General features: G+C 37.5%; 1 protein-coding gene across 2 annotated transcripts in view; it reads right to left on the reverse strand.

The window, feature by feature from the left end:
- The window catches only part of RSF1 (remodeling and spacing factor 1), a 58,358-nt gene that overhangs the window by 8,322 nt on the left and 22,099 nt on the right, over positions 1-27,937 (reverse strand). The window contains exons 2-12 of one of the 2 annotated variants that reach the window (XM_021533974.2): positions 25,305-25,396; positions 20,892-20,984; positions 20,066-20,271; positions 17,978-18,135; positions 12,567-14,296; positions 9,996-10,193; positions 8,706-8,810; positions 7,285-7,364; positions 2,620-2,674; positions 1,240-1,346; positions 3-70 (exon numbers count right to left, since the gene is read on the reverse strand). In XM_021533974.2, coding sequence (XP_021389649.2) covers positions 3-70; positions 1,240-1,346; positions 2,620-2,674; positions 7,285-7,364; positions 8,706-8,810; positions 9,996-10,193; positions 12,567-14,296; positions 17,978-18,135; positions 20,066-20,271; positions 20,892-20,984; positions 25,305-25,396 — 2,892 coding nt within the window. Of the gene's footprint in view, positions 1-2; positions 71-1,239; positions 1,347-2,619; positions 2,675-7,284; positions 7,365-8,705; positions 8,811-9,995; positions 10,194-12,566; positions 14,297-17,977; positions 18,136-20,065; positions 20,272-20,891; positions 20,985-24,470; positions 24,640-25,304; positions 25,397-27,937 lie in introns of those variants that run through there. The other variant, XM_021533973.2, reaches the window with a different exon arrangement.

A 27,937-nucleotide genomic window follows, 5' to 3' on the forward strand; every position in this document is an offset into this window, starting at 1 on the left:
ACCTCCTCCATCAGCCTCCTTGATATCATCTTCAATTGCCTCATCAATTGCCTCATCAAATTCATCAAACCTAAAAATAACAACTTATATTTACCACTTTGAAGTGATCCTTAATTAAATCTTTACAAAAATAAACCTCAAAATCTGAAGATTTATTATGTATCCAACCCACTGCACAGAGAGTGGGCTGCATACATAACAAACTAAAATAATGGGCCAGAATTTTTTTTTAATGACCATTTTATTATCAAAGTTGTGTTTCTTACTTCTCTTTGCTTGGGGATTATTTACCATTGCCTGTCTTACTATTGAGTTACATGAACAAAAATCCCCTCCCATTTTACACAACAGGACTCTGAATTTAAACATATATAATCTGAAAGTTCATGAAAATTGTTTCAATAGCATTTTCACACAAAGTATTAACCATTTTTTCCGCAACTTTTATTAGATGGCATTAGTTCTACCAACCTTCAAAACAGCCTGAGAATCATCTATTAAACTCAGTATACAATTCTTTTTTCTGTCCATATTTTCCTTCAGAACTGATTTCACATAGCTGCTTTCTAATATTAAAGCTCATAATACTTTATGGATCTGCAACATTCCAAGTTGAACAGATAAAACACAAAGTTCCTCAAAAATCTACATAAATAAGTTGTAATGCAATGTTACATAACTGGATAGGACAAACAAAAGCGAACTCTTTGCATGTACTTGTCCTGCAACAGCTTTTATAAAACTGCATAAATCTCTCCACCCTGAGTAACTCATTTAAAGAGAACAGCAAACTGAAAAAAAAGATCCAATCCTTTCAACACAGATGACCTCAGTTTGTTTCTTAGTTATGAATTCAAATCCATAAAAAAGGATTGTTACCTGTCCAAAAAAATATATGCCTTAAGCTCCAACATGCAAAAGTACAAATTTTATTAACTATATAGAAAAGACTTTTTCTTTAGATTCAAATTATTATTCTTGTTTTTTAAAAAGTTAATTTTTTTCGAATACAACTAACAACTGGACAGCACAGCCATTAAAGATTCCACTTCTCAGTCATGAACGAAAATTACAGTTATATTTACCTTGGTCCTCCATAGAACCCTCTAGCAGTACAAGAAAAAATTAATCTAATACATTACTCTATTCCAATAGTAAGCATGAGAAGTGGTGGGATGATTCAGAAAGGAAACAATAGTATGACTTTTGCTGTACAAGCTCTTTGAACAAGCTGCTGACCTGTAGCTTATGCACTTTCGGGTTCTGGTAGATCTCCTTTCAAGTTTCGATTTGGGCTTTTTGGAATCTTTCTTCTTTTCTTCCTGACCTTCAGGTATTTCTGGCTCCTGCTCAGATAAGACAAAAGTGTCAAAAAAGCTTTCTTTATCTCCTCCTTCCCTTCACACTAATTATGACTGAACTTGTAATATAGATTATTCATTCTGTCTAGAAAGCTCATATGACCAACACAGCATGTTTTATTTAACTTGTAATATAGTGATCTATTACAGCAGTTCAGGTGAATTTGCACGTTTTGCCCTTACAGGCTACATAACTTTCCAAACACAGAACTTAAACATCCAGGCTATTGCATCATTGTGTTTATGCTGCAATTCTGAGATCATGCCTGGGGTGATACTCCTAGTATATGTGGCAATTGAACACCTCTACATACTCAGCACAGGATATCTTTACACAGTGCAGTTTTTAAAAAGTTTCATGTAGGTTAGTTTTATTATATTGTTTTCAAGTTATTAATGTAAAAGCAAAATAATCTGCCCTCCAGGCTGCATTTTTCAAATATTTGCTCTCAGCCATAGATTCTTTTGCAAGTCTGTAAAATCTGTAATTGTTTTTCTATTATTCAGAGGCAGGGAGAATAAGCTGGCCTTGTTACAGCCAAGCAGAGAGGAAAGTCTATATTTAAAATGAACAAAAGTTCCATTTTAAACTGCAAAGAACAGATTATATAATTCCAGATGAAAGCATTTGGCTAAGACTTCAAGAGACTTGCTTTAAAGTGTATTTAAATGAGAAAAGGCTATTCTTCATGTGAATCAAAGCATTTTTCCTCTTTTCTCAAGGGAAAACATACAAAACTATCTGTTAACGAAATGCTAAATGATAACAGTTTTTAATCACGTGACCTTATCCACTCATTGAAGGCAAATGCTGTGCTGCTTACTACACATTCCCTCTGAATTATAAACCAGAAACATTTGTTTCCATCAGTTCCAAAGGAAAGCCATGACAATTAGCTCAGACCTAGATAACTGCACAGCAAACACCAGAGCTAAATAACTGATTCCCACCTTTGCAAACTACTGAATATTGAGCACTCAAAACCCAACTGTAAAGGGCAGGGAGGTAGTCCTGCAATCTCTCACTGGGAGAGGACTCTTGAGTGGCATCAGGTGGCTGTAATAAACACCATAAAGCTCCCTTTGTTTCTGTGCTGTATTCAGTCTAAAATGAAGGCTCTAGAATTACTTCTGATCTGCATATAGATTGGTTTTTCTTTCTAAGATGCTACTAGCATCTCTGACACAGCACTGAGAGACTTCTTCCCTGAGAAATCTGGAAAATAAAGCAATAATACCACGTAGAACAATAGCTTACCTGAGGTGGAATGATGTTCTCAATACTGATACCCACGTACACCAATCGCTCTTTTCTTGAGGAGAGAAAGAAAATGAAAATAAGCTTACAGAAAGTCTGCAGACATCTAAAATAAAGCTATAATTAGCACCATTTGAAGCTCTTACTAGGCAGAAGCATCTCAAGAGGACATTCCAAGTGAAGTTATTTTAATTTGGATTACATGCTAATTCTCATATGATTACATCTTCCTGCATGTAAAATGTAAGAGATTTCCAAAGAGTTCTGACAATCAACAGTACTTGAAGACTGTGGGCAGGCACCACAGAAATTATTAAATTTCTGTATAAAAAGCAAGTAAAAACCAACTGAAAAATACTAATGTTGTGATGAAGATTATGTTGTCAGATCCGTAACTACAACCAATCATGAAGGCAATGAAAGATAAAATGGGAATTCAGAACCATACTGAACTGGAAAAAATATGGAAAGATAGGAACCGACTCTAGAAACACCAGGGGACAAATAACTGCCTACAGAGCAGTTCTTTGCCAGAGAAGAATAGCCTGAGCAAAGATCAGCAGAGTCAAACTGCTGCAGAAAGAACTATAATAACAGATGGAGGAGCAAATAGGAGAACAGCTGACAGGACACCTGAAGGACACCTGCCATGGCAGTCAGTCCTGTCCACAACTGGCTGGAGCACTTAGAGCCATCTGGCCACCAAACATTCTCCAAGAAACATGTGATCCAGCTGAAGAGTTCAGAGCCAGACAGTGGGAGTTACTGGAGGGCAGCAGACACACTCTATGGAGAAGTGCTGAAAAAATAGGATGGACCAGTGTAGAGAACACTTGACCAAAGATGGGAGATAGCAAAGTACTCAAACACAGGACTCTTGTAAGGACAAGCAGGCTGTCCTCCTTGTCAACAGTGTGTTACAAGATTAAGCTACAGAAGAAAAATTCAGTGTAGACTTAGCTTTCCTCAACACAGACATTCTGCATCATATGAATTGCCTCAGGGACAACTCTGGCTCCTGAAGGACACAAGTCTTCTCTAAGTCCTGTTACATCTGTCAGTCTAACTAGAGATGGATTTCCTAACACTTCACAAGCAGCACTACATGGTGATGATCTTCATGGTGCTGAACTGAGCTTTCAAAGAACAGTCTCTGAGGAAGAACAGCCAAGTACTAGTGCAAACTAGGATGGGTAACCAAATTCCCATCGCCATAGGCCCCTACTAGCCTTTTTCTAGGAAAACAAGGAGTAATTTAAATAAATTAAGAGCACAATGAAAGTTGGTGGCATTTACTGGTGTCTGGAAAAACTCTGGATTTTTTAACTGAAGTATCTCAATCAGAATCAGACTACTGAAGTTACAGGGAGTGTTTGTATGAGCCTATCACACTATCCTTGAATTGCAACAGGACACATCATGCACATAACAGCTACAATGCCCACAACATATATTCATTTCAGATATGTTTACTTCATTGTGTTATATTTTGCAAATAAAAGTACTTATGTATAAAAATTTTGTTTCCAATACTTTCATTAAGTTCTAAAGAATCTAAGTAATTTTTGAAAGTCCTCTGAATAGCCTTCTGCACTTTCTAGGATAATACTGTTAAATAAAATGAACAAGCACAGTTCCTAAAATAATACTTACAAAGAGTAAAAATGGCCATGGACTTCAATGACTTGGTATCATTATGCCTACTGAAATGACTAGCTGTCTATGCAAGAAATTGGTTTTGTATCCTAATGTAAATATTCCTACATGACAGATGAAAAGAAATCCTCACCCAACTGGGCACCATTAGATTGGTTGGATGGGGAGGAGGGATGTTGTGCAAAATCACTATGCCCTTGAAAATTAATTAAAATAACATTTCAAGGCAAGGAATACAATTATAGAAATAAGAAAGGAACTAGAAGTGCAAACATTTTAGTATTCAGCAAGTTTCTTTGATGGTTTACTCAATTTCTCATTTCTTGTAATGCAAAATATCAAGAGACAGAAGATGAGAAAAATTAATCTGTTCTTAAACATGATCACCAAAGTCTTCCAGTTCTGCTGTTCTTCTCCCTGGCTTGAGTATACACTGCTTAAAAAATCAGCAAATGGAACAAAACTATCCTGTTGAGGTCAAGGTCTTGAAATGAAATAGAAAATTATATTGAATGAATTCCTTACTCCTTGTGTGACAGACAGGAGCTCACGACTTTAGCCAAGAGTTTAAACCAACAGTTTAAACCAAGAGTTTGAACCAAGACATCTCCAAGGGCAGCAGTAGATAAGCACTGGCTGGTTATAACATCTTCCCAGGTAAATTTAAGATAACATTTTATCTCAATTACATGGCTTCAAAAGCTGCTACAGGGAAGTCATGAAAGTGTGTATGAGAGCAAGTGTGTATGTACTCCACCTGGTTTGGCCTGGGAACATTAGACAAGTAGTTCCTAGAGGGATTTTCCATCAAGAAGTCTCAGAATATTTAACATGGATTAAAAGGGAGATCCTAAGAAAAGGCTTTGATGTCCCACTCCCTCCAGCTGGTGGTAGGACATGATCATAGAAGATAGTCTGTACATGAGAAACCTAAAATTCAGCCAGGTTGTTGTGGTAGCACCTTGAATTCATGAACAGAAAAAGGGGGGAAAAAAAGGTAAAATTTTATCCATGTATTTTTAAGTCAACAGGAAACCTGAAGGTTTCATTAAAAAAAAATTATTAGTGACATAACAGCTTGGGGATGTGCAAGCACACAGCTGAGCAGTTGAATCAGCCTCGGTCAGATTCCTGAGAGCTGGAAAGAGCAGAACAACATCACTACCTCAAAAAAGCATAATAGCAATACTGATTCAAAAAACCTATTAGGTAGACAGATCCATAATGACAGAGTTGGATTTCTTCTCTTTCCCAAAAAGACAGATACCAAACACACACTGAGTTTTCAGAAACACTGAATTCAAGTATGTCTGTGCCCCGAGCAACCAACCTGCTTTAACTTATACACTAAGCCGTAATAACAACTCTCATTTCCTCTGGCATTATGATTCTTCAGCCTTTTTACCTTATTATTTGCAACAATACAGCATTAAGGTGGAAGACTTCAATATTCAACTATTGCATTGTGAAGTCTATTATAATTCAAACTTATTTCTAAGAAAAAAAGCTCAATTTTATGGCATACATTATAAAGCATTACATTCATTTGGCATAAGGATCAAATTGCAAGACAGTTATTAAACAACTGTTTCAGACACTGAAAATTGCTATGATATCATCTGTGTGCTCTCCTGTTGCTCTCAGAACACTGTGTTTTTATGCAACACTGGTGATTTCAAGAAAGCGAGACAGGCTGGCAAAAGCTAGCATTCCATGTAATGTTTGCCAGCAGAATATTTACCAAAGTAGGTCCAAAAATACTGTTCACTAATAAAGAGCACTCCCACCATAAAGCAAAGCAGCAGAGTTCCTGTGTGTCCCATACTCCTGCACAGATGGAAGCTGTGTATTTGCTGAGTTCACTCATAAAAATGGCTGATAGTTTCATTCCGACAGCTACAAATTCAGCAAAATTGGCAATGGATAATTTCACCACAGTATGATCTAGATACACTCTGAGCAGTAGTAACATCAGGAACAGTTGGTACTTGATCACTATCATTGTTGCTGTTGCAACAGCAATAACAAACAGATTTGAAGAAAGCTGCAAGCAGACACAGATTGTGCTCCCATCTTCCCAGCACTGACTCACTACATTTCATGCAGTATTACAGTCCCTGCCACAAATATAAGCTGCCACAATTACTTTCTTTAAAAGGGCCTCACCTTCTGGTGAAATTTGCCTTTTAAGATAAAATTCATGAAAAGTTTTGTTTAATAATGCATACAGATGTTATTAAATTCTGCAAAGTACTCAATATATGTCCTAAAAGGTATAAATTATGCAAAATGTGTTTCATGTCCCTCATTTCCAGGTCTGAAAACTGCCAATAGAATGTTCCAACTGTTAAGGCTGTTCCTAGATGCAGTAAATACGTTTGCATTTAGCCTTTGGTAAAGGCAGGAGTGGACAGCTGGTCAGAGCAGGGTGATAACAATGCCAAAGTTGTGAGTTCAATTCCTGCACAGGCAATTCCCTGAGGAGTTGAACTCAACGATCCTTTTGGGTCCCTTCCAACTCAGAATATTCTGTGACTCTGTGAAACTTCACTGATCTACTGGTATACAGCAGTTGCTGCATAATCTTGTACATTAGGCAGAGTTTAACAGGATCTAAAGCAACAACTTGCAAATCTCACAATAATCTGGATGATTTTGGAGCAAAGTTCATACTTAAACTTGTTTACAGCAGGAATTCTACACATGACTGACAGCTGAACCAGTGCTGGAAACCCTTTAACTATTAGTACAAGAAAGTAAAATTTGTGTTCAGGCACTTTAACCAAATTTTAGTACAAATGTATTTGCTTATCTTTTCCAGTTATTGTACTTTTCCTCCCTTCTAGCAAGCTGTCCCAGCACTGAGCCAGCAATAATCAGTGGGAATTGGTGTAACCAATTCCCAGTCTCATCACTGCTTTTCTCCCCAGTCCCCAGTTATTTTAATGCTTGCTTAATTATTACCACCCCCAGCACAGCACTGCTGTGAGTGCATCCAAACAACAGTACCTGCGTTCTGCACGCTCCTTCTTTTTTAAGACAACATCCAGATCTTGCAATTGTTCTTCTAATTTCTCACAGAGTAATTTCTAAAGGAAGGAAACACAGTATTAGTTTATTTCATAACCAGCAATTTTCATGTTGAAGTAACATTCAGACTCTTCATTCACCCAGTCTGTGTCTGAAAGAAGCCTTGCTACTGGAGGCTCCTCTTCAATGAACAAGGCTTTACAATAAAACCTGTCTTCTTAAAACATGAGCTCTACCATCAAGTCAATGTTGGATGAGACTTTAAGCAACCTTGTCTAGTGGAAAGTGTCCCTGCCCGTGGCAAAGGAAGCTGGAACTAGGTGAGTTCAGTGGGCACTGCAGCCAAAAGCAGAAATACACTTTAGGATCATTACCACATACTCAAGGAGCTGTATGCAAAAATGACTTTTAATGGACAAATTGTGACTTAATCCATGTTAATGCCCTCATTATACTATCTCCAAGGATGTTCTTCACTCTTTTACAAACTGTCATTTTTTATACTGAAGAGTACTTTAATAGCAACAGAACAAGGGTAAGCTATAACTAAAAGTGTAAAGAAAACATTCTTATATATTCAAAATCATCACTACTTAAAAACACTCCTCAGAAGCCAATTTAAAACCAACACCAAATAGAGTAATCTCAAATCATGCCCAATGGCACTAGCTTACTGTCAGGCAACAGCCCTTTTGGCACAGAATTTCTCTAAAATCAAGGAAGGGGTTTGGGATCAAACAGATTATTCTGAAAATGTGTACAAATGGTTTCCTGTTACTTTAACAAGAGCAGCATCACACACTTTCTGCTTATCCTCCCAAGTACCAACCCTGCTTCCCACCTTGGAATAAGGGTTTATACTTGTCTATTACTTGACTAGAACAACCCTGGCCTTCCCATCAGAGACAAACTATACCCTGAGATTAATCAGTAACAGCAGCTTTCTCTAACCAGCTTCTGAGGAAATGTCTCTGAAGAAGGAATAGCACTTGAGAAACAGCTGCTTGCTCTGGCCACTGATCCATTCCTTGTTGCCTACTGCTCCTGCCACCTGGACAATAACTTAAATGTTTCTTTTGGGAAAATTTAAGACATTATATCTTTAATACTGTACAAGTCTTGCTATTTAATCAGAGATGGGAGATAATCAGTGTGATTCAAGATTCCCATCTAAAAATCAGCAACACACAGTCACTCATCACTAGCGGAACTAAGAAAGAGAAAACCACGTCACAAACTCAGTTTTACTAATGGATGGAAGATCAGCAGTCCTACCATTCATCCCAGTCTACCTGTTAACAGACAAAAAAAATTATAGAAATGACTTGTTAAAGTCCCAGCCAGTCTCCACAAGCACAAGGAAAGCTGCAAGGAAGAGTGAAGTCACAGAGGAACCGTACATGCTGGCAAGGCGGGCAGAACCACTCTCCATCAGGGATGATCATCAGCGGAGGGCGAAGGCAGGCTGTGTGGTAGCCGCTGTCACAAGAGTCACACAACAAAATCTGTGCAAACAAAACATGCCATGAGTATCTTTTGGCATTCACATTTAACAAGCTCCACAAATATTTCCCCAGCTAATGCAGAAGTGTTTGGACTGTGCCAAAACAAACAAAAAAAAAGCCCTGTACCACTTATCCTGTACCACACTTCCAGGGCCAAGGGTGATTTTTAGGGGGAAGTTTATTTCTCATGGTTTTCCATGCTAACACCACATTTTCTCTTACTGTATCTTCTCAGTACTTAGTACTACTGGACTATGTAGACTGTGTTCCCTTAGTGTAAAATCCAGTAATCCTTTCCAGATCCTAGACTAAGTTGAAAACTCCATCTGAACGAGACATAATTTTATCTCTTTTCCCGGTCCTCTCATGCAGGAAACCTGGCCTTTTTCCTCAATCAGGATAACTTTATGACCTGGGAAGCAGGGACAAAGTCTTGCAGACTTGCAGGGTATCCGTAACTAGGCAACTACTGAAAGTTCATATTTAGTTGGGTAAAATTTGAGATACCCCTTTCCATAAAACCTGAGAACAAAGCTGGCATAAACTGTGTGTCTATCTGCTGAAATGTTTATCATCCTAAAGGACAAACTTTCTCTCAGCTTTCAGGATATCTGTAGAACACCCAAGACTGGGCTTATTTTCTGGATTCAGGACTGCACATGGTGATTTCCAAGATAAACAGAGGAATTCATGATGGCATCTACCACAAATAAATGAGAACCACAAGAAATAGCAAAATCTTGTTGTGATCTGTCTGGGATTTCACTGTACTCAGTCCTCAGGGTGAGATGCAGCTACATCCAATGAAGAAGACTATGCAGCTGTGTGGCTATGTCACTGATGCCTTGTAAAGGAGACATCAATCACACTGCCGGGGTTCTTTTTGATGTTGCTTCCTCTGCATTCATTGCAACTGCAGGCATAACTTCACCCAGATTGATTCTCAATGGGTTAGGTGTGTTACACCTTGTAAAATGTGCTATTTTTGTTTTGGCAAACAGGAAAAATACCTTCCTTCCCTCCTTATTCAAGGTAACTCATCTACTCCTGAGTTTACTACCTAAAAACTAGAAGATACACTCCTACGTTTGGCCACCCTGAAGGAAGATGTGCCTTCAGACACCATCAAAGCAAATCCACCAAATCTGACACAACAACCCACAGAAGCTTTCCCCAAAAACCTACCAGCTCAGGATGATTGGGAAGGCCACACTTCTTGCAGGGCTCATCGTCATCAGCAGGTGGAGCTTCTTCTTCCTCCTCTTCCTCCTCTTCTTCCTCCTCCTCAGAGTTTTTTTCACTCTCAGAGTCCTCAGTCTCTTCATTACTTGAGTATTTCCACCTGCCACGTGTCCGCGTACCCGTCCACCGAACTTTGCTTCTCTAAGAGACACCATTTCAAAGAAAAACACAAAAGAAGCCCATAGAGCTTCTTCCCAGATCTTAAAACAAATATTTGCCTCCAGAGTAAAGTGATTCATTTCAGTCAAAACAGCTGCAGTAAATTTGCAGCACAGTATTTAAATTAATACGTTGTCTTTCCAAGATCCTTAAAATGCAACTAGATAAAGGGGAAAAAATTTCATCTATGTGCAGAAAGAAATTTTCAACTAAGATTTAAAAGTAGGAAGACAAATTTTTCCACTCAGACCCTTTTTTTCTATTTTGACAAGGCCAACTTTGTAGTGAACGTGGTAAATTCCACACTTAAACTATTTTACTTTTTCATTATAACTTGCTTCAACCCAAAGTGAATCTTTTTTTCTCCCACCTGCCTCCCAAAGAGTTTATGAATTTTATTTTACTTTGGAAAATGTGTTTGTTTCTGAAATAAGATCCCTGTACCTTTTAAATGCATAACTTCTAACTAGGTCTTCTCTCATATTTGTACTTTTTCATTATTTTCCTTAAGTGAAACATGATTCAGTTGGTGCTTCTTTTTTGCTAATAAAAGGGGTACCTACCCCCTTCTATCATATACCATATTATGAATGAAAATATTTTGAATATGTATATTACCATATTTTGAATAAAACACAGGATTTCAATTAAAATTCAAAGACTATTCTGAATTATTTAAACTACTCTGTGCAGCTAAGATATTTTAAGATTTAAAGCAACATGTCAAACAGAAAAAACTTTTATTCCCATTAACTGACTTGCTTCTCACACCTGTAATTTTCTCAGAACTTATTAACCCCTTCCCACAGACACTGAAAATTAAACATAATTTTTCCAGCTTTTTTACCTCAAAATATTTTTTGGATTTAGACTAAATTATTTACAGACCTGAATAAGCTGAATAAACTAAAATGCACAAAATATTCTATTTCTCCAGCAGGATGGACTCATACCAAAGCAGCATTTGTCACATTGGTAAAATATTGTTTCAGGTTCTTAACATCAGTTTCTACCTGTTTAGAGATTTTACTATTCCTTAAGCTTTAGGAACAAAGGTATTTCAAATCCATTACAGGCTATGGATTCACCATACAGCATCACAACTTCAAATCAGGTCTGATTTGAAAATAAGATCAATTTTTAAAAAGAATAGGAACTGCAAGATATAAAGTAAGCTATTAAAGATCCTGGAATTCTTTATCATTTTTAAATGACAGAAACTTAACAGCCTCAAACTTCTTCCTCTATGATAATTATTTTAGAAAATCAAACATCTTTAGATCTCTTGCTCTTTCACAAATAGAAATTAAGTTAGAACAGTTAAAACACCTGTACCAACAGAACTTCAAAATTCTAATAACTTTCAGGACTTACAATCACTCTTACTTTCTGATGTTTTCTTTTTTAATTAAAATTTTCAAATGAAAATTGTGGTTTTCATTTCTCAGTGCATGTGACAGCATTTTTCAGTATAGTTGTCAACTGTTTGTTCATTTTGTTAAGGTTATCCAACACACCAGTATGTGAAAGAAACTTTCTTTCACATTCTAAATGAGTGAATGCTTTGGTAAAACTACATCAGTCAAAAATACACTGCAGTGGAAAATTAATAGGATTTTACAAGTTGATTTTAAAAAGTGCACTTAAAAAATACAAAGTCATCATTCCTCTTTTGTTTTGTGCTGCATAGCCACAGAAAACAGAAGATAAATTAATAAAGGGTTATTTATAAATACACTGTCTCAGAAGCACATACATTTCTATGGTATATTTGCATAATGTACTTTTAAAAATCTCTTCTGCATAAACAGAAGTTAATATGAAACAAAATCCTGCACCCACATTAAAATGTGTATCACATATGTGAGAAAAGCTAAATTATATCATGAATTCACCACATCAATACCTTTAGCTTCACTTAGAAGCAGAAGTCATAATATTTTTATTCTTTCCCATTTGTTGGTTCCTTTTTAGCTTATGACCACTCTGACCAACCAGACACCAACAAGTATCCGTCTAGTAAATCCAAAGGGGTTACAAGTCTCTATTCAGCCACACAGACTCACATATGATCATGCCATTTTTTAGAAGAATTCACTCAGGTTGATTTAGTCTACCTAGGTTGGTTTAAGTGACAGATTTTATAAACTGTCAAAGTTTATAAAAAGTCAACAGATATTAGCACTCTCTTAGGAGGCATTTTTAAATTGAGTTCACTAACTGGATTGCAAAGCTAGTTTCTTGCAAAAGCTGACCAAAGGAACATAATGCTCAGTATTCCCATGTAAGAGTAGAGTTTCCTTATAAATAAGATTGGGGGTTTTCTTCACTCCCAAGTAATAAAAGTGTATTTACCTTGTTAACTTTAGAATTTGTCTCCTTCTCTTGTTTTTTTGCATCTTCTTTTCGTTCTGGTTTTTGTGCTGCTGCAGGTTTCTCCTCTTCCTCTTCAGGCCGCTTCTTCTCAGGCTTCTGATCCCGAGTTTCCACAACTTTTGGAGTAGGCTTGGATATTCTTGGCGACCGCCTTAATGTGCGGCCAATGCTGACCTCTTCTGGCGGTGTTTCTGTCTTTCTCTTCCGACTAGAGATCCTGATCGTTAATTTAATTCCTTCTTTTTGTCTTTCAGAAGTTATTTCTTTATTTTCTGTTGCACAGGTTTCTTCTTCAGAAACTAGCTTATATTTAAATTTGCTTTTAGGTACTGGAGATTCCTTTTTACTCTCTGAGGAGTCCTCTAGATTAGATGCATGGGCATCATCTAACCTATCTGGCTCTGTTTTGGCAGTTTCTGGCTCTTCCTCTTGTTTTTCTGGGCTGGATTTTTCTTCTACTTTGCTCTCCTCAGGTAGAGGCATTTTATTATCGGAGTCTTCCTTTTCCAGAATAGGTTTCTCTACTGTAACAGGTGAAGTGGATGCAGGAGGTATCTCAGCAGCTTTTGGAGAGTCATTTTTCTCCTCAGGCTCATCTTTACTTTTCAAAGTCTCTTCATCAGCCAGTGCAAGCTTAGGCAGTTCTGCAGGAGCAGATTCATTTGGGGACATCTCTAGCTTCTCTGAACATTCTTTGGGTGGTGACATGCTGTCGTTTTTGAGATCAGTGGCTTGTTTCTCTTCAGTTGTTTTGGCACAGTCTTCAGAGTTTGAAGCCTCTTCTGCTGCCGTCTCAGTAGTTGTACTGTCAAGGGATTCTTTTTCCACAGGACTAGATTCCTCCTGTGAAGGCACTTTCTGATTAGAAACCTCAGAGACCACAGCTCCGATCTCTTTCAGCACAGTTACAGTGTTTTTCTCAATCTCACATGTTTTTATAATTTTGCTAACAGAATTTACAGAGTCTGATACTTTTTCCCCGCTTTTTCCATTTTTCTCTTTTAATGAGGTGCTGTCTTCCACAGCATTAGCAGAGTGCTCTGACTTACTATTTTGTATAACACTCGGGGTTATTTTTTCACAGCTAACCTCTCCATTTACTAGCACTTTCCCATCAGGACATAGAGCAGTAATGGTAGGGACTCTCTTAAAAGCTTCTTCTTCTGGTTTCCCTTCTTCCTTCAAGACATCCTTTGTTGGAGTAACACATTTACAGAGAGGCCCTTTGATAGGACTGTCATAGTCATCTGTCAGTTTAATCTCTCGCTTTTTAAGTGGTATTTTTGCCTGTTGGTCATTTTTAAGTTTTTCGCTTTCTTCCACAGATTTCTCCACAATTTCTTGTGGAGTTTTGACATTAACACAAAATTCTAACCTCTCTGGCTCATGAACTGCAATTTTGTCCATACAGCTTTTCACTTCTTTTAGGTCTTTGGGTTCTGTTTTGTTTTCCTTCACCTCTACTTTAACAGGCTTGACATTTTCCTTAAAGGAGTCACTTTCTTCCTTGACAGTTTCCTTTTCTTCATTGTGTTCTGAAGGTTTTTCTAATTTCACTATTACTGGCAGTTTTATAATTTCTTTTTCTTCCACTTTCTCAATTTTAAGTGCATTTTCATCTTCTTTGACCACAGGAGGAGGAAGGCTTTCCAATTCCACTGACTGTTCTTCTACCTCCTCTTTTTCTTCTTTGATTTTCAATTGATTTTCTGTTGACAGAGAAAAACAGTTAAGAAACAACCAAGGGACGTATAGGATTACAGAGAACTTCATCAAAACAGAGGCATACCTAAAAAACCCAACAGCCTAAGTCTCACATAAAGGACTCTTCTCTCACTGAATTGGTAGAAATCTGGCTTGTCTAACGCTGTCATTAAGTAAGTGGGCTGACAATTTTTTGCTATAGAACCACTGCTCAGTCTAGTTATATATCAAGATAAACCTAAATTTCAGAAGCCAGAAACAACTCTAGATTTATCCTTCTTTCAACACACATCTCAGTCCCTTCTTCAGTATTACCACAATACTTCTAGAGGATACATAAAACCTAGGCAGAAGCATGAAATCTCACTTGAATCTCTGGACTACTTCAAAAAGCAGAACAGGGTGTAAGATTCCTCGGTGTTCACAAGAAATCCCCCAGAGAAATGAGTCCCCTGTTTGTACATGTTTTTATTTCAAGATACACTTAACTATTGCACTCCAACAGTTCAGAGAAAAGACATCTAGCATTATGGCTTATGGCAAAATTCATCCAGGTTCTCCAGGCAATGACTACGTCTCCTACATGCTGACCATATTCTACGCTCACTTCATCTGCTGTTTTTAAAACAGGCAATGAATGGCAGCATATCCCAGGAAACCTGCAGAGCTTAAAGAATCAGGTTATTCCACTTTGCTAACTCATTAGGGCTTGAAGTACAGTTCCAACATTTACAATAAACCATACAGCTATTTTATCACTATGCACTTCAGCTTGTTATTTATTTTTACCACTGCCTCTTGATACTTCAGGTTTTTGTATTTTACCAAGAATTTTGTGTCAACCTGAAATAGAAGTAATTAGAAAAGGCAAATACAATAGCACTGTATATAACAGAAAAGCAGCTCCTGCCACCCAGAAGATGCTTCTGCAGCATGCCACAACTGCAAACGAAAAGATTTTTTTTTCCCTTTTACCTCAACCCTCTCCAACTGAGCTAATGTAGTTTTTTTGCCTGATGAGAGCTTCCAAAAGTGGTTAAAAATATACAGGGGAAAGGACATGACAGCTACCAATTACATCAATGAAATTAAGTGTTTTAGAAAAGAACAGTGAGGAGGAATTCACAGGTCTTCTGTTTTCAAATATAAGGCATGTATCCAGACAAATCTCAGTATCAGTACAGTAAAGATGCATGCCTAAGGCTCCAGAAGTGGTAAGGTGCTTTAGAGATGCACATTTTGAAGGCTCAAGGCTAGTTTTTCACCCTTCATAGAAGTGATCCCCACTCAGAGCCCCTGTAACTGCCTCAGCAAAGATATCTGTCTGTAACAGTGAGAATGAGGTCTTTTCTCTGTGTCCAAATTCTTCCACTTTGCCTTTATTTCTGTCTGTCTAAACTTTGCTCAGCCATTTCTTTCCATTACCTACAGCTTTCTCCCAAACTTCACTACTGATCACCAGGATCCCAAAACCTCTCTATACCAAAAATCAGCAGATGTTCTATAGTTTAACTTCCTGAACTAATCACAAAACCTTTCACATATACACAAAATGACTCAGTCAATGCACAAGCTCTCCTAACACTACTAGAGTCAATCAGTAAGGCCAGTAAACATGTAAGCATTGGGTTAGGTTACCATGTATTTGCATGTACTAATTTAATGGTACATGGAAAACGGCCAAAGCCAACAAGTGTCATATCTTTCATCATGTTTTCCCTATATCTTAGAGGCGCTTTCAGCGCAATCCTGGACTACAAGGAGGAAATACTACAGTTTCTCAACTGAAAGGCTCTAAAGAATGTTCTGTGAACACACTGACAGCACTCAAAATCACCGTAAATGTAAATAATTTCATTATTCATTACATACATGGGACATGGACCTGTAGGAATGAGGCCATGAACATGCTCAGAGGGCTGGAGCACCTCTGCAATGGAGACAGGCTGAGAGACAGCCTGGAGAAACATCTGGAAAGACCTTATAGCATCTCCCACTTCTTAAAGGCATTTTACAAGACTTTTGACAAGGGCATGGAGTGACAGGACAAGGGGGAAGGGCTTTAAACTAAGAGAAGGGAGATTTAGATTAGATATTTGGAAAAAATTCTTCACTGTGAGGGTGGTAAGGCACAGGTTATCCAGCAAAGTTGTGGCTGCTCCATCCCTGGAAGTGTTGAAGGTCAGGCTGAATGGGGCTCTGCACAAACCAATCCAAGTAGAAGATGTCTCTGCTTAGTACAAGTAGGTTGGAGCAGACAGCCTCTAAAGATGCCTTCCAACCCAATCTATTCTATGATTTTGCAGATAGTGCCTAGAGGTGATTTTACACCAATACAGAGCCTAATGCAAGTACTGAGCCAGATGAGTGTGCCACAAGATTTGGGGAATTATCTACAGTGGGGGCATTTGAAACGTTTTCAGATGGCTGCTCCTGAATTCAACATAAAGCAAAATCATATCTGAAGAAGGGGTCTCAATCAGATGATTTAAGTTGGCTTGACTGAGACAAAAAACACAATCAGTACATGGAATTAATTCTGCAGCGTTGGTAACTATGCAGGTTGTGTTGATACTTACATACAGAGTTAGGTACTGGAAATGCCTTAGACTGAAAGATAATTCTGCTGGGTTTTGTCACAATTTACTGTCAATTCTACAATCAGCTCTTAGTACTTCCACAACAACTCCAATTTTACCTAAATATTATTTCTTCTGTTCTACACTGCTTGTTGCAAAGAAGAATAGAATAGTAATTCCTTCTGATACTCAAAACCAAGACAAGCCTAACTTCAACACATTTGCAGAAACATCTACTAACACACTGGAATACTTAAATTTTGTTTCTGATTGTAAAAATATTTTCCTGCATTTTAACAAAATAATAAGACCAGGCAGTAAAACTGGAGTAAAATTACTTGGGATAACAAGCTTCTAGTTTTTCATGACCTGAAAGAAGACCAGATTCTTAAAAAGTCAAATACTTCAGGCTGATTGATACTTAGCAAAACAAATGCACAAACCAACAAGTCAGGAAAGATATTAAATACATGCAATAACATGATAATAAGGAAGGAAAAAGGTTTTTGGCTTTATCTTGGCAATCTTTTCCAACCTAAATAATTCTGTGATTTTAATAACAACAATATAGTGGAGGCAGATAAGGACAGCCTCACTTCAACAATGTCTTAGCATTTTAAATTGTTTTAACTTAAGCTCATATTTTCTTGAAATACTGTGACAATTGTGAAACATTTGAGGAAATAACCTATATTTTTGTGATTCTAACTCAAAAGCAAGAATAAACACCACACCCAATACAGTCTTGATTTCAATCATGGCATTGCACAAGCAGATTTATTTTCTTTTTCAAATTTCAATGTTGCTAAAACAGGAGAAGTTTGGCAGCAGTTCAATGCTCCACAAAAACATACAATAATGAGCATTTACAATATTATACAAAATGTACAGCAAAAAAAGTTACTAAGAAAACATTTTTTACACAGCTCTCTTCCTGTAAATAAGTTTTGAAAAAACTCCAAATATATTCAGAATTTCAAAGAATTCAGTATTTACTTGATTTACTTTTTTTAAGTCCTAATCTAACGCAGTAACTTTTTGTGAGGCTGAAAATTCTAAAATTGCCACAGTAAAACAATTAAACTTTTATAAAAGAAGTCAGAAAACCTTGTGTAGCTGCTTCTTCACCCTTTTTGGTGTCTTCATCTTCTATGCTTGGACTTTCACGTGATGAATTCTCCTGCTGAGAATTGTTGTTTTTCAACAGAGCAGGATCAATTTGCGCTTTCAAGAGCTCAAGGGTCTCAGCAAGCTCATTGCGGCTCCTAGAAGAGAAAAATACAGTCTGATAAGTCACTTACCTACCCCAAAGGGATTCATAAAGAGTAAATAAACATTATCTGCTTAAATTAATAACCCTAAACACCTTATACAGTTATATACTGAAATGCTTGTCCCACCAGTGCCTGCATCTTTGCAATCAGAAACCTTTCAATTTATCCATACCAAAATAAAAATATTGGTTTTGGAAGGATCTTATCTACTTATCCATCTCAGCTCAATTCCTGTTGGGTCTGGATTGAAGCTGCTACTATTATTCTGTTATTTATTACCCTCTCGTTAACCATCACTGATTAATCTTTACTATTTCTTTTTTTCTCTCACAGTGAACAAACTACAGCTCTCTGCTCATGCAACAAAGAAGCAACCATATCATTTGAGTGAAATTTGCAAAAGCAAACAGCAAAATAATTTAGATACTTTTTGCAAGTGCTTATCCTAAGCACATGCAACAAACACCAAGTTGTCTAGAAAATCACTAACTCAAGTTATAACAGCAAAATCACTGGCGCACATCTGCCTGAGAGTGAATCTCAGTGCACCGTAGCTCCTTATTTAAACTGCACATCCAACTATCAAAAAAACCCACCTTAATTGATAAAGAATTTGAGCCATGATGGAACAGTCATTGCTTTCTTAATGGACTAGAATAATAAGGCTCTCACATCTGTTTTTCAAAGTCAATGTTCAGCAATTTGTTTTTCCCAGGTTTACAGAAAGAAAGGAAGCCTGCAACAATCACAATATTGGAGTCTCACGAGTTTTAAAAAATTTCAGATTTCTTAATGTATTACTGTGGTTTTCTGTTGTGAGTGTGGAGTGTTAGAACCCTCCCAGCAGAATGCTGGTTTCTTCTTCTTTCAGCAATGAATTTTGGAGTCTATAATGCATGGAAGAGATGGATGATGCATGGATCAGCTCTTAATCTGTTTGTCTGGATACATTTACCTTATTCCCCCACAACAGCTGTATACATGCAACTTGTAGTAATGGTTATAATTTTATGGCCCATTGATAGTAGTTTAAATACTTCTGCATGACTCCCTCAGGTATTGAAGTCATGGCAGTGTAAAGAACCTGCAGATAGTTGGGGTTGGAAGGGGCCTTCAAAGACCAACCTGTTCCAACTTCCCTGCCATGGGCAGAGACATCTACAAGACCAAGTTGCTCAAAGCCTTATCAAATCTGGCCTTGAAGACTTCCTGCAATGGGGCAGCCACAGCTTCTTTGAGCAACCTGTGCTGCTGCCTCACTACTCTCACAGAACTTTTCTGTACTAGATCTACCCTCTGTTAGTTTGAGGCCATTCCCCCTTGTCCTGTCACAATACACCTCTCTAACAAATCCCTCTCCTCTTTTCCTGAGCCCCTTTAGGTACTAGAAAGGGCTTTGAGTTCTTCCTGGATCCTTTTCTTCTCCTGGCTGGAAAATCCCAAATCTCTCAGCCTGTCTTCAACAGGAGAGACGCTCAAGCCCTCCAAGCATCTCCTTGGCCTCTTCTGGCTTCCTTCCAACAGGAGTAATTGCAGTATAACTTCCCCAAGAACAAATCTGTCCACTTGTAGCTTTCCTAACAAAGCTGAAGTTAAAGAAGCAAGAGTATTCTATTTTCTAAGGCATTTAGCTGGCCAGTAAGGAATATAGAGCCATCTTCCTCAAGATAGTCTTCTCTTGCTACATTTTCTATATATTCATTGTTGCTTGAACCAGCAGGAAACAAATTATGCGATGGTTGCTACCAACAAATCTGTGAGCTACTTCTGTACACAATTTTTCACTACAACATAGATGTCAATGCAGAAAATCACACTGTCATGAATCCTACTGTATGAGAAATGAAGATTTACTTAAATACATTTCTGAGCCTGAGTCACAAACAGCTAAAAACCCCATGAAATAAAAAAAAATTAATACCTAACAATGCACTTCCATGTGGATCCATCCTGGTCATCCTGTTCTTCTATGTACATCCTGACATTATGCTCCTGATCCAGCTGATACCAGTACATGAGGCCATCCTTGTCCCGACCAATGGGCTGCAGACGCATGGCATCAGCATCCTCCTCATTAATTATATTCTTAAACTTTAGATTGTCATCAAACTGACATTCACAAAGATACTGAAAAAGTAAAAGGAGTGGTAAGATACAAAAAATATAAACCGAAATAAGAAAATCAGATCATTTAATTTCAGCATGATTTGGAACTTGTTTTTAGGCCTCTCTCTATTCGATGTGTATCAGCTGCAGCTGTAAGTTTTTTCCAGATCATGCTGTTTTTAAATCAGAGACAAGGGTTTGGGTTGGTTTTGGGTTTTTTTAACCTGAGTGGCTTAGAAAACTTATTCTCCATTTTTATTACATAGTACAAATTATCTTATTCCACAATAGAACCCATACATAACTTGGAACCAACCCTGACAATTCTGTAAAGACCACAAAAGATGAAGTCCCATTTTGCCTTTGCAATTCAGCAATGTAACAAACACATTTCAAAGTGTGTAATGCACAGGCAAAGAACTCTTGACAAAGCAGTAAGCATGAGACTATTTTCATACAAATGTGTGGAAAATATGCAAACAAAGTGTTACATGCAGTTTGGGCCCAAACCACTACAATGAATGTTCCAAGATCAGCTTTATATTTAATATATGCACTTATGGTTCAGTCAAGCTAAATTTGCAAGAGCTTAAAGTGAGTGAGAAAGCAGTAATTTAGAACCTTAGTTGATGAATGTGTACCTTCAGAATCCCCAGTTTGCATTCAACACTCATTTCAAGGTATCCTTTTTTTTCCATCTCCCAAGCCCAAGTGCTGTTGAATTCTTGACATATCTGTTACAAATTAAATAAGCAGATATCTAAGGTTAGGAGAAAAAAGCAACTTCAAACTTCTTTATTAGTAGTACCTTACTACAATAATTAATTATACATGATCTCTTTGAGATTGCAGTCAGAAAGTCTTACAGAAAAAACAAAAAGTAAAACTGAGGCACGTTAGCAAGGACTGTTGAATTTTTATGGAAGAGATCATCGAGGCCCTGATCACCACCACATTCTCTAAGCATCCTAAATTAGGTAGCATGATTCTGAAATGGGAAGGTATTATTGCCTTTGCTGTGCACATATCTCACATTTTTCTATTTCTGTCTATTTAGAATATAAATTCTCTCAAGCAGACATGACAATTATATCTCCTTCCAGCACTTAGCAGACAAGTTTCCAGGGTCTCCTGGAGCCCTCTAAGTCCTTCAACTGTACTGCAGATAACAAACACAACTTCTACTTGCCCCACACTTTGGAATTATTACTCTTTACAAAATATCTTCAGTTTCAAGCTGCTTGACAAATATTTTAAAATATTTTAAATATAGCCAATTTCAATTTATTTAAAGCAAATAAATTCAACCACACCAATACGGGGAAAAAATCCTATCACCAGAAAATGCAGCAGTAGAGGCGAAACAAGATTGAATCAGCATGAGCTCAAATAATAAAGGTAAAGAAGAAATTCCCTCTCCTCCTAAACAACTCAGATGTGCTTAACTCTCATGAAGAGACAAGCTGCTCATCAATTGAAGACACATGGTGGGATCTCCAGTATTTCCACTGGAATTGCCTCCAGTCAGTGAGGCTATTCCAGTGGAAATATCCATGAGGAGGCAAAAACTGATCACAGCTATACTGCCAGTTGGAATTATTTTGAAGTGCCACTGCTGAATCACAACTGTTAAATCAGTGCATGAGGTGCTGCTGCCCTTCAGTCTGCAAGGCTGGATTCAACCAGAACAGTGCAGTCTCCCAATCAACAAATTATTATTAACCATAAGATACAGTTACCAAGCTACTTAGAAACCTGCCAATCACATCTGAATGCAGCTTTCTCTGGAAACAGCAGCAAAAATAATCCTAAATTTCATCCACCAAAAGTACAAATTAACTGATTCATAACATAAAATTCCACCTGGGCTCCAACCAAGCAAAGGGGCTGCGGCCCCTCCCCTGTCCCCACAGCCACACTACCAACACTCCACTACCCTTAGTACTGACACCATTTCTCAGGTGGCACAATGGTAAGCCTGCAGTTAGGTCAGCTCAGCCACACCATAAAGCATACTTCGATTTTAAGCTGTGACCTACAGGAAACAGTAAAGAGCACTCTGGTCCCAAGGGATCCTGCTGAAGAGCAATTTTTCCTGCTTTGAGGTTAAGGAATATTACACAGGGACTTCTCTGATGGCAAGCCAAAGCTCACAGCAGGAGACAATCGCTGCTCACTCACAAAATGAAGCTATTCTACTTTCTCTCTCCTTTTCAACCATGTAATATGAAGAACACTGGGAAATTGAATATCAAAACCCTTGCTCAGGGCATATGCCAGTTGCTGTTCATTACTTAGTCATTAAGTATGAGAGCAATAATGAGAAGCTTCATGTGCTACAGAGTGTACAACTGTCAAAGCAAAAGCTTAGAGACATCAGAGCTGATGAAGCATCTGTTCAAACTGAAATGACTACATTTCAACAATTAAAAACCAGATAATTGTGCTTTCTCCTGACAAATGCTGTCACAACCCTGAACTACACATGTCATTGATCCAGGCTCTGTTGAAATCTTAATCCCTGTCTTCCCAGAAAGGATGCTTCACACTGATCAAAAAGCTGCTGCTTGCAGGAACTCCTGGATTCTGCCTCCTAAGAATGGTCAGTGCCTTCCCACCCTGCAAGAAATGCTGAAACAACTCTCTCAAATAATTCCAAAGAAGCTATGATGGCATCCAACACTATTACCATGCCAAATGTTCACTTTAAACAAGGAAAACAGGAACATGAAAGAGGAGTCTCCTTGACAGAGGAGTCTCCTTGAGCGGGACTACAAACACCTGAATTCTAACAATCAGAAATGTGTTCAGAATGTGCTGGTTTTGGGACGAAGGTTTCAGATGGACCAGTGCAGAGAAATCTATGTATTAAAATGTAAGTTATGTTTGACAATGGCTAAGTAAAACACTTTGTCAGGAGACAGTGAAATGTGATCTCACTACATGTTTCTCAAAATCAGCTAAGCTGGACGCTTCCTCTTAGCTGTTGGAATGCTTAGGTCCAGGCATTTCTTTACCTTAGCCATACATTATCACAACACATTCCTGGTGCAGAGGAGGAAAGTCAGACTCACATACACCTACAGCCATTTTATTCCATAAAAGACTAGTGCACATGCTGGTGGATCCAACTTGGGTGGTTCATCACCAAAAGAAGGAAGGCAAACAACTCTCAACTACCATGTTCGCTTCCTATCCCAAAATATATCTATCTGTCAAAATACCAGCCACAGCTCAGAGACAATTTTTATGATACTCTTTATATGCACAACAGTCACGTGAAGCATATTTTATAGTTAGTTGGTATATAAACAAAATGTAATAATATATACATGCCTAAGTATTAAGAGCATGTAAGTCTGAATGCCCTCCACTAAAGTTTCTGCCTAAATAAGAACATCTAGAATATATCAAGCCCTGTTTTATTAAAGTAACACATCAGTAGTTTCTAACAAAGGAAAAACAGGTCAACTTTGCCTCTTGGAGTGTCATCAATAATATGTGGAACACTGCAGGCATCAAGGAAAAATGCTCTCAGTGGTTCCACACCTTTTCAGTTTTTCCTGGCTTTTGAGGCATTTCCCAATACTCTTCCTTGCTTTTCTAAACTAATCATACTCCTTTGAACTGGGGACAGTATTAGCATACCTTTCTAATTAGTTATATTCAAATGCCTTTGTTCTTCAAGGTTCCTTTGAACCACTGGCCAGAATAAGCTTCAAGTTAGCTCTGGAGACTGTTAAATGAAGTAGAATTTATTAACACTTACTTGGTCTTAACAGGGGTGGGAGGGATGGTTTCCTTACTGCTTCCCTGAAGAAGAATTTACAAACTGCTTTGAAGAAGATTTTCCAAACTACCCTCTCACACTTATTTTCTCGCCCTGCTTTCTGCTTATCACACAACTGGTAAGTGGCTTCAGTGGGGTACATAAGTTCACAAGTCAGAGTTGGGTTTTCTCAGTTTGCTGCAATGTTTTTCGGGTTTATTAAAGAATTTACCACAATTCAGTAACCACAGGAGTTGGTAATACACAAAGTAAACATAAGTTACATAAATTATTACATTACTATTTTTTTAAAGATTAGCATCAATGCTTTACAGTTGGCTAACATGTCATAATTAACAAAGGCCCTTTAGCAGGTTATTCCTCAACACATTCCCAGCCCTAAAAACACCATCCCCTTAAAGTGTACACAAACCTCAAGATAAATTCATACCTCTGTATGCATTTAAAGGGGAGACCTGCAGCTGTATTTTCCAAGTGCCATTATTTGTATGGTTGCTATTATCCTGATGCTGTATTTCTAAGCAAGATGTGATCACAGCTTTACAGACAGTAACAAGATTACAATTCTGTGAATTAAAAGACACATGGAACATATCCAGAGGGGAAATAGTAACCTATAAATTTTGACTATCCATATATTTTTATTTTTTGAAGCAGTATAAATTATTTAAACTGGAAACTATTTGTATATAAAGTGTCAACAAAGACACAGCTGCAATTAAAATACCAAGACAGAATTATGTAAAACAATGGAATGCTCCATTTTTACTGATGCATAATTACATTTTAATCTTAGCTGTGCCATTCTGAGCATGCAGATATAAATCATTGTAATACTATCTTTTACTATTAACACACGCTACAAGACCTCTGTATGGTTCCTGCATAAATATCAGGCAAATCACAGTAATTAAATCATATTCAGACAAGTGATATACAATGAACTGCTACTGTATAAATCTCTCCTCAATTTAACCCATTTGCAGGCTACTAAATCTTCTTCATTTAGGGTCTTAATACTCAAGAAAATATTTTCCTACCAATTATGAGGGTGGACACTCTCACATAGAGAAGATGGTGCCTATTTTCAGAGACCTTTTTCCCACAAGCCTAGGCAGACTGCAAATTAAGCTGGGATCTGATGTATACGTGTTGGTGCTGGCACAACCCAAGGCTCCCGTAGCTTATACTAGGGCTTGCTCACAAAACTGTTCATCACAACCATATTCCAGCACTGCAGAATAATACAACATGCATATTGTACCTTGATCAAGTATTTTTCCCATCTGTCTGCTGTGACAGACTTCCCAATCTTTCTCATCAGTTTCAAGTGAAGCTCCACCAATTCTTTTGGGACTGTAGTATTGAGAGAGAGAAAAAAAATAAAAAAAGAAGTTGTTAAGTCTGATGTAAATATTCTTCAATGCTAAACACTGGTAACACTGAAACACTGTGACAAATTAAGACATTTTTTAATAAAACAGAAACTTCAAGCTTTCTGAAGAGCTCCCCTGCAGCTGAGAGAGGGAGGAAGGTCAATTTAATCACGAGTCTTTTTTTTAGATTTACATTTAGGATAATCATCACTCTTCAATTCAAGAATATAGAGCTCACTGATAAACCTGTGGAAATTCTGGCAGTGTTAAAACCACAACTGTACAGGAACTACTTCAATCAACACCTACAAAAATAATACTGCAAGCACCACACCTGCAGCTGCCTCCAGAAACTCCAAAGCCATATTCTGCACCATGTCTGGAATATCACTGGATCCAAACTATTTTTTGCCAGGTGCGTGGTATGGAAGAAATGTGCTAGAAACTCTGTTCTCACAGATGCAGCTTTGCTACACATTCACTCTCTCTTGCACTGGAGGGACAGAGAGATACTCCAGATACGGGGCTTCAGGAATGGTTGCTAGAAGTGCTGCCGAGTACAGCTGCACCACTGCTGTCACAAACTCAGTTTTCCAAGAAAATGTATGTGTCTCTTAGTGTACGTGCCTCAGAAAAAACTTCAACAGCTTGTCTCAGCTCACATCTGTGATTTATAAATCAATCTGGCACCACCAAGTGGCAAATTTGCAGAACATTGATTTTATAAGTTAATTAGTAGCATAGCTTCTAAGAAATATGTAATTGATAATTATTAATGACATTCTATATACTCAGTGACATCAGCTTTCTCATCGATAATTTGCTGAGAAAAAGTTAAAAAATTAACTTTTCAAATATTTTTATTTCTCTACTCTTTGCCTATAATTTTATGTTCTAAAAGCATTTTCAGTACTTTATGCTCACACATGTTGAAAGCTTTAAACCCAATATTTTTTATTCTCATGGTTTATGATTATGATTTTTCTGCTGGTGCAGTAGCATTATTTGATACAGAATAAACAGCTGAGACATCAAATGTGTTTGTTTTAAACTAGATGCCACTGAGATGTTTGTTCTTTTAATCATTTATACATTACCTGTGTGAATCTTTTCAACATCTAACTTGAATTCACCCAACCTTTCTTTGTCTTTCAATCAAATGCCTCAACTTTCAGATGAACATACTGAGTTGCTAAAAAATCAGTTTGATGAAAATGCTTCTGTTGTTTCAGAAATAAAGAAATTTCCTATACAAACTCCGTAAATAAATAAATATAAAAAATACCAGCCTGGTACCCTCAAAGAGACCTCGTTTCAATATAGATAATTCATAAGCAACAAAACCTGGCTTGCTCTCTTTCATTCTATTTGCATATAATATTTCTATTTCATATTGAAGACACCTAATATCTCTCCTTGCTTTTCCTGAAAACTGATGCTTTTCATGATTTTGAACTAACACCTATTTTAAAAGGAACAAGATCAAAGGTCTTAACCCCAATAAGTGCCAAGCAGCTGGCACTAACAAAATTAAGCACAAAACACTTTATACACATGAGCAATTCTATCTATGTTAAGTAATACAATTAAACCTCTGCTTGTGTTTGTGTGACATGGAACTGAGCCAGAGTATTCAAAATCTTGCTGAATCAAAGCTTTTGTTCAGCATCCTTTTTTGTTTGTTTTTAATCAGACCTTTTTATGGGCACGTACTGATTGGAATCCTAGTTTAAAGAAGCACAGGTGATTTGTTTCAAATAATCAAATTCCCAGTCACCACAAAAAATCTCAGCTAAAGCTTTACTGTGAGAAAAAAAATGGAGAACATGAAAAAAAATTTTAAATTGGAGTAATATGCACACTCTTAGATCAGCACTTCCTGTGATTTGTGTTAGTATCTACAGAAACATCACTTTTCTCAGTTTTAGCATTTCAGCTCTGGTACTTCTAGGGTCTTCATGATGCATCGATGTGATTACTTTTACAAACTTCACTAAACACTTCATATCCATTCTCTGTTTATTACCCGTTCAAGATGCTTTTCATGTATTACGCAATATTACTGACTGGATTCCTAGGCTGCCTTTTTGCCTCTTCCCTTCGCTGAGAGGAATCCCACAGTACCCGCCTGGTGTAATGAAGGAGGCAGGAGGTTTGGAGAAGAAAACTGATGTCTAGTTTGCCCTCTAGGGAGTACGTGAAGTCCAGCCTGACCAGCCACATGCCCCAATAACCACAGGAGCAGAAGCCTACAGGACTCAGAAACAAACTCTGTATTAAATCCAAAGTTACTGTAAATAATACAGGACGTATGCCTGACTTGTCCAAAAAACACCAGCTAAGGGAGATGGCCTAGGAAGGCTGAAGAGCACTAAATCTCTCCTAGAGCACTTAGCTGGCAGGGAGTAAAATTGCACTAGTCAACACAACAACTAAAACGTCAATCCTCTCAGAAATGCACTGAACCTGCATAACTATAAATTAACTTACTTTTGTTCAGACTATAGAGAGAATTCCTGAC

The sequence above is a fragment of the Lonchura striata genome, chromosome 2, assembly GCF_046129695.1.
Source record: "Lonchura striata isolate bLonStr1 chromosome 2, bLonStr1.mat, whole genome shotgun sequence".
In the NCBI taxonomy this organism is placed as follows: Eukaryota; Metazoa; Chordata; class Aves; order Passeriformes; family Estrildidae; genus Lonchura; species Lonchura striata.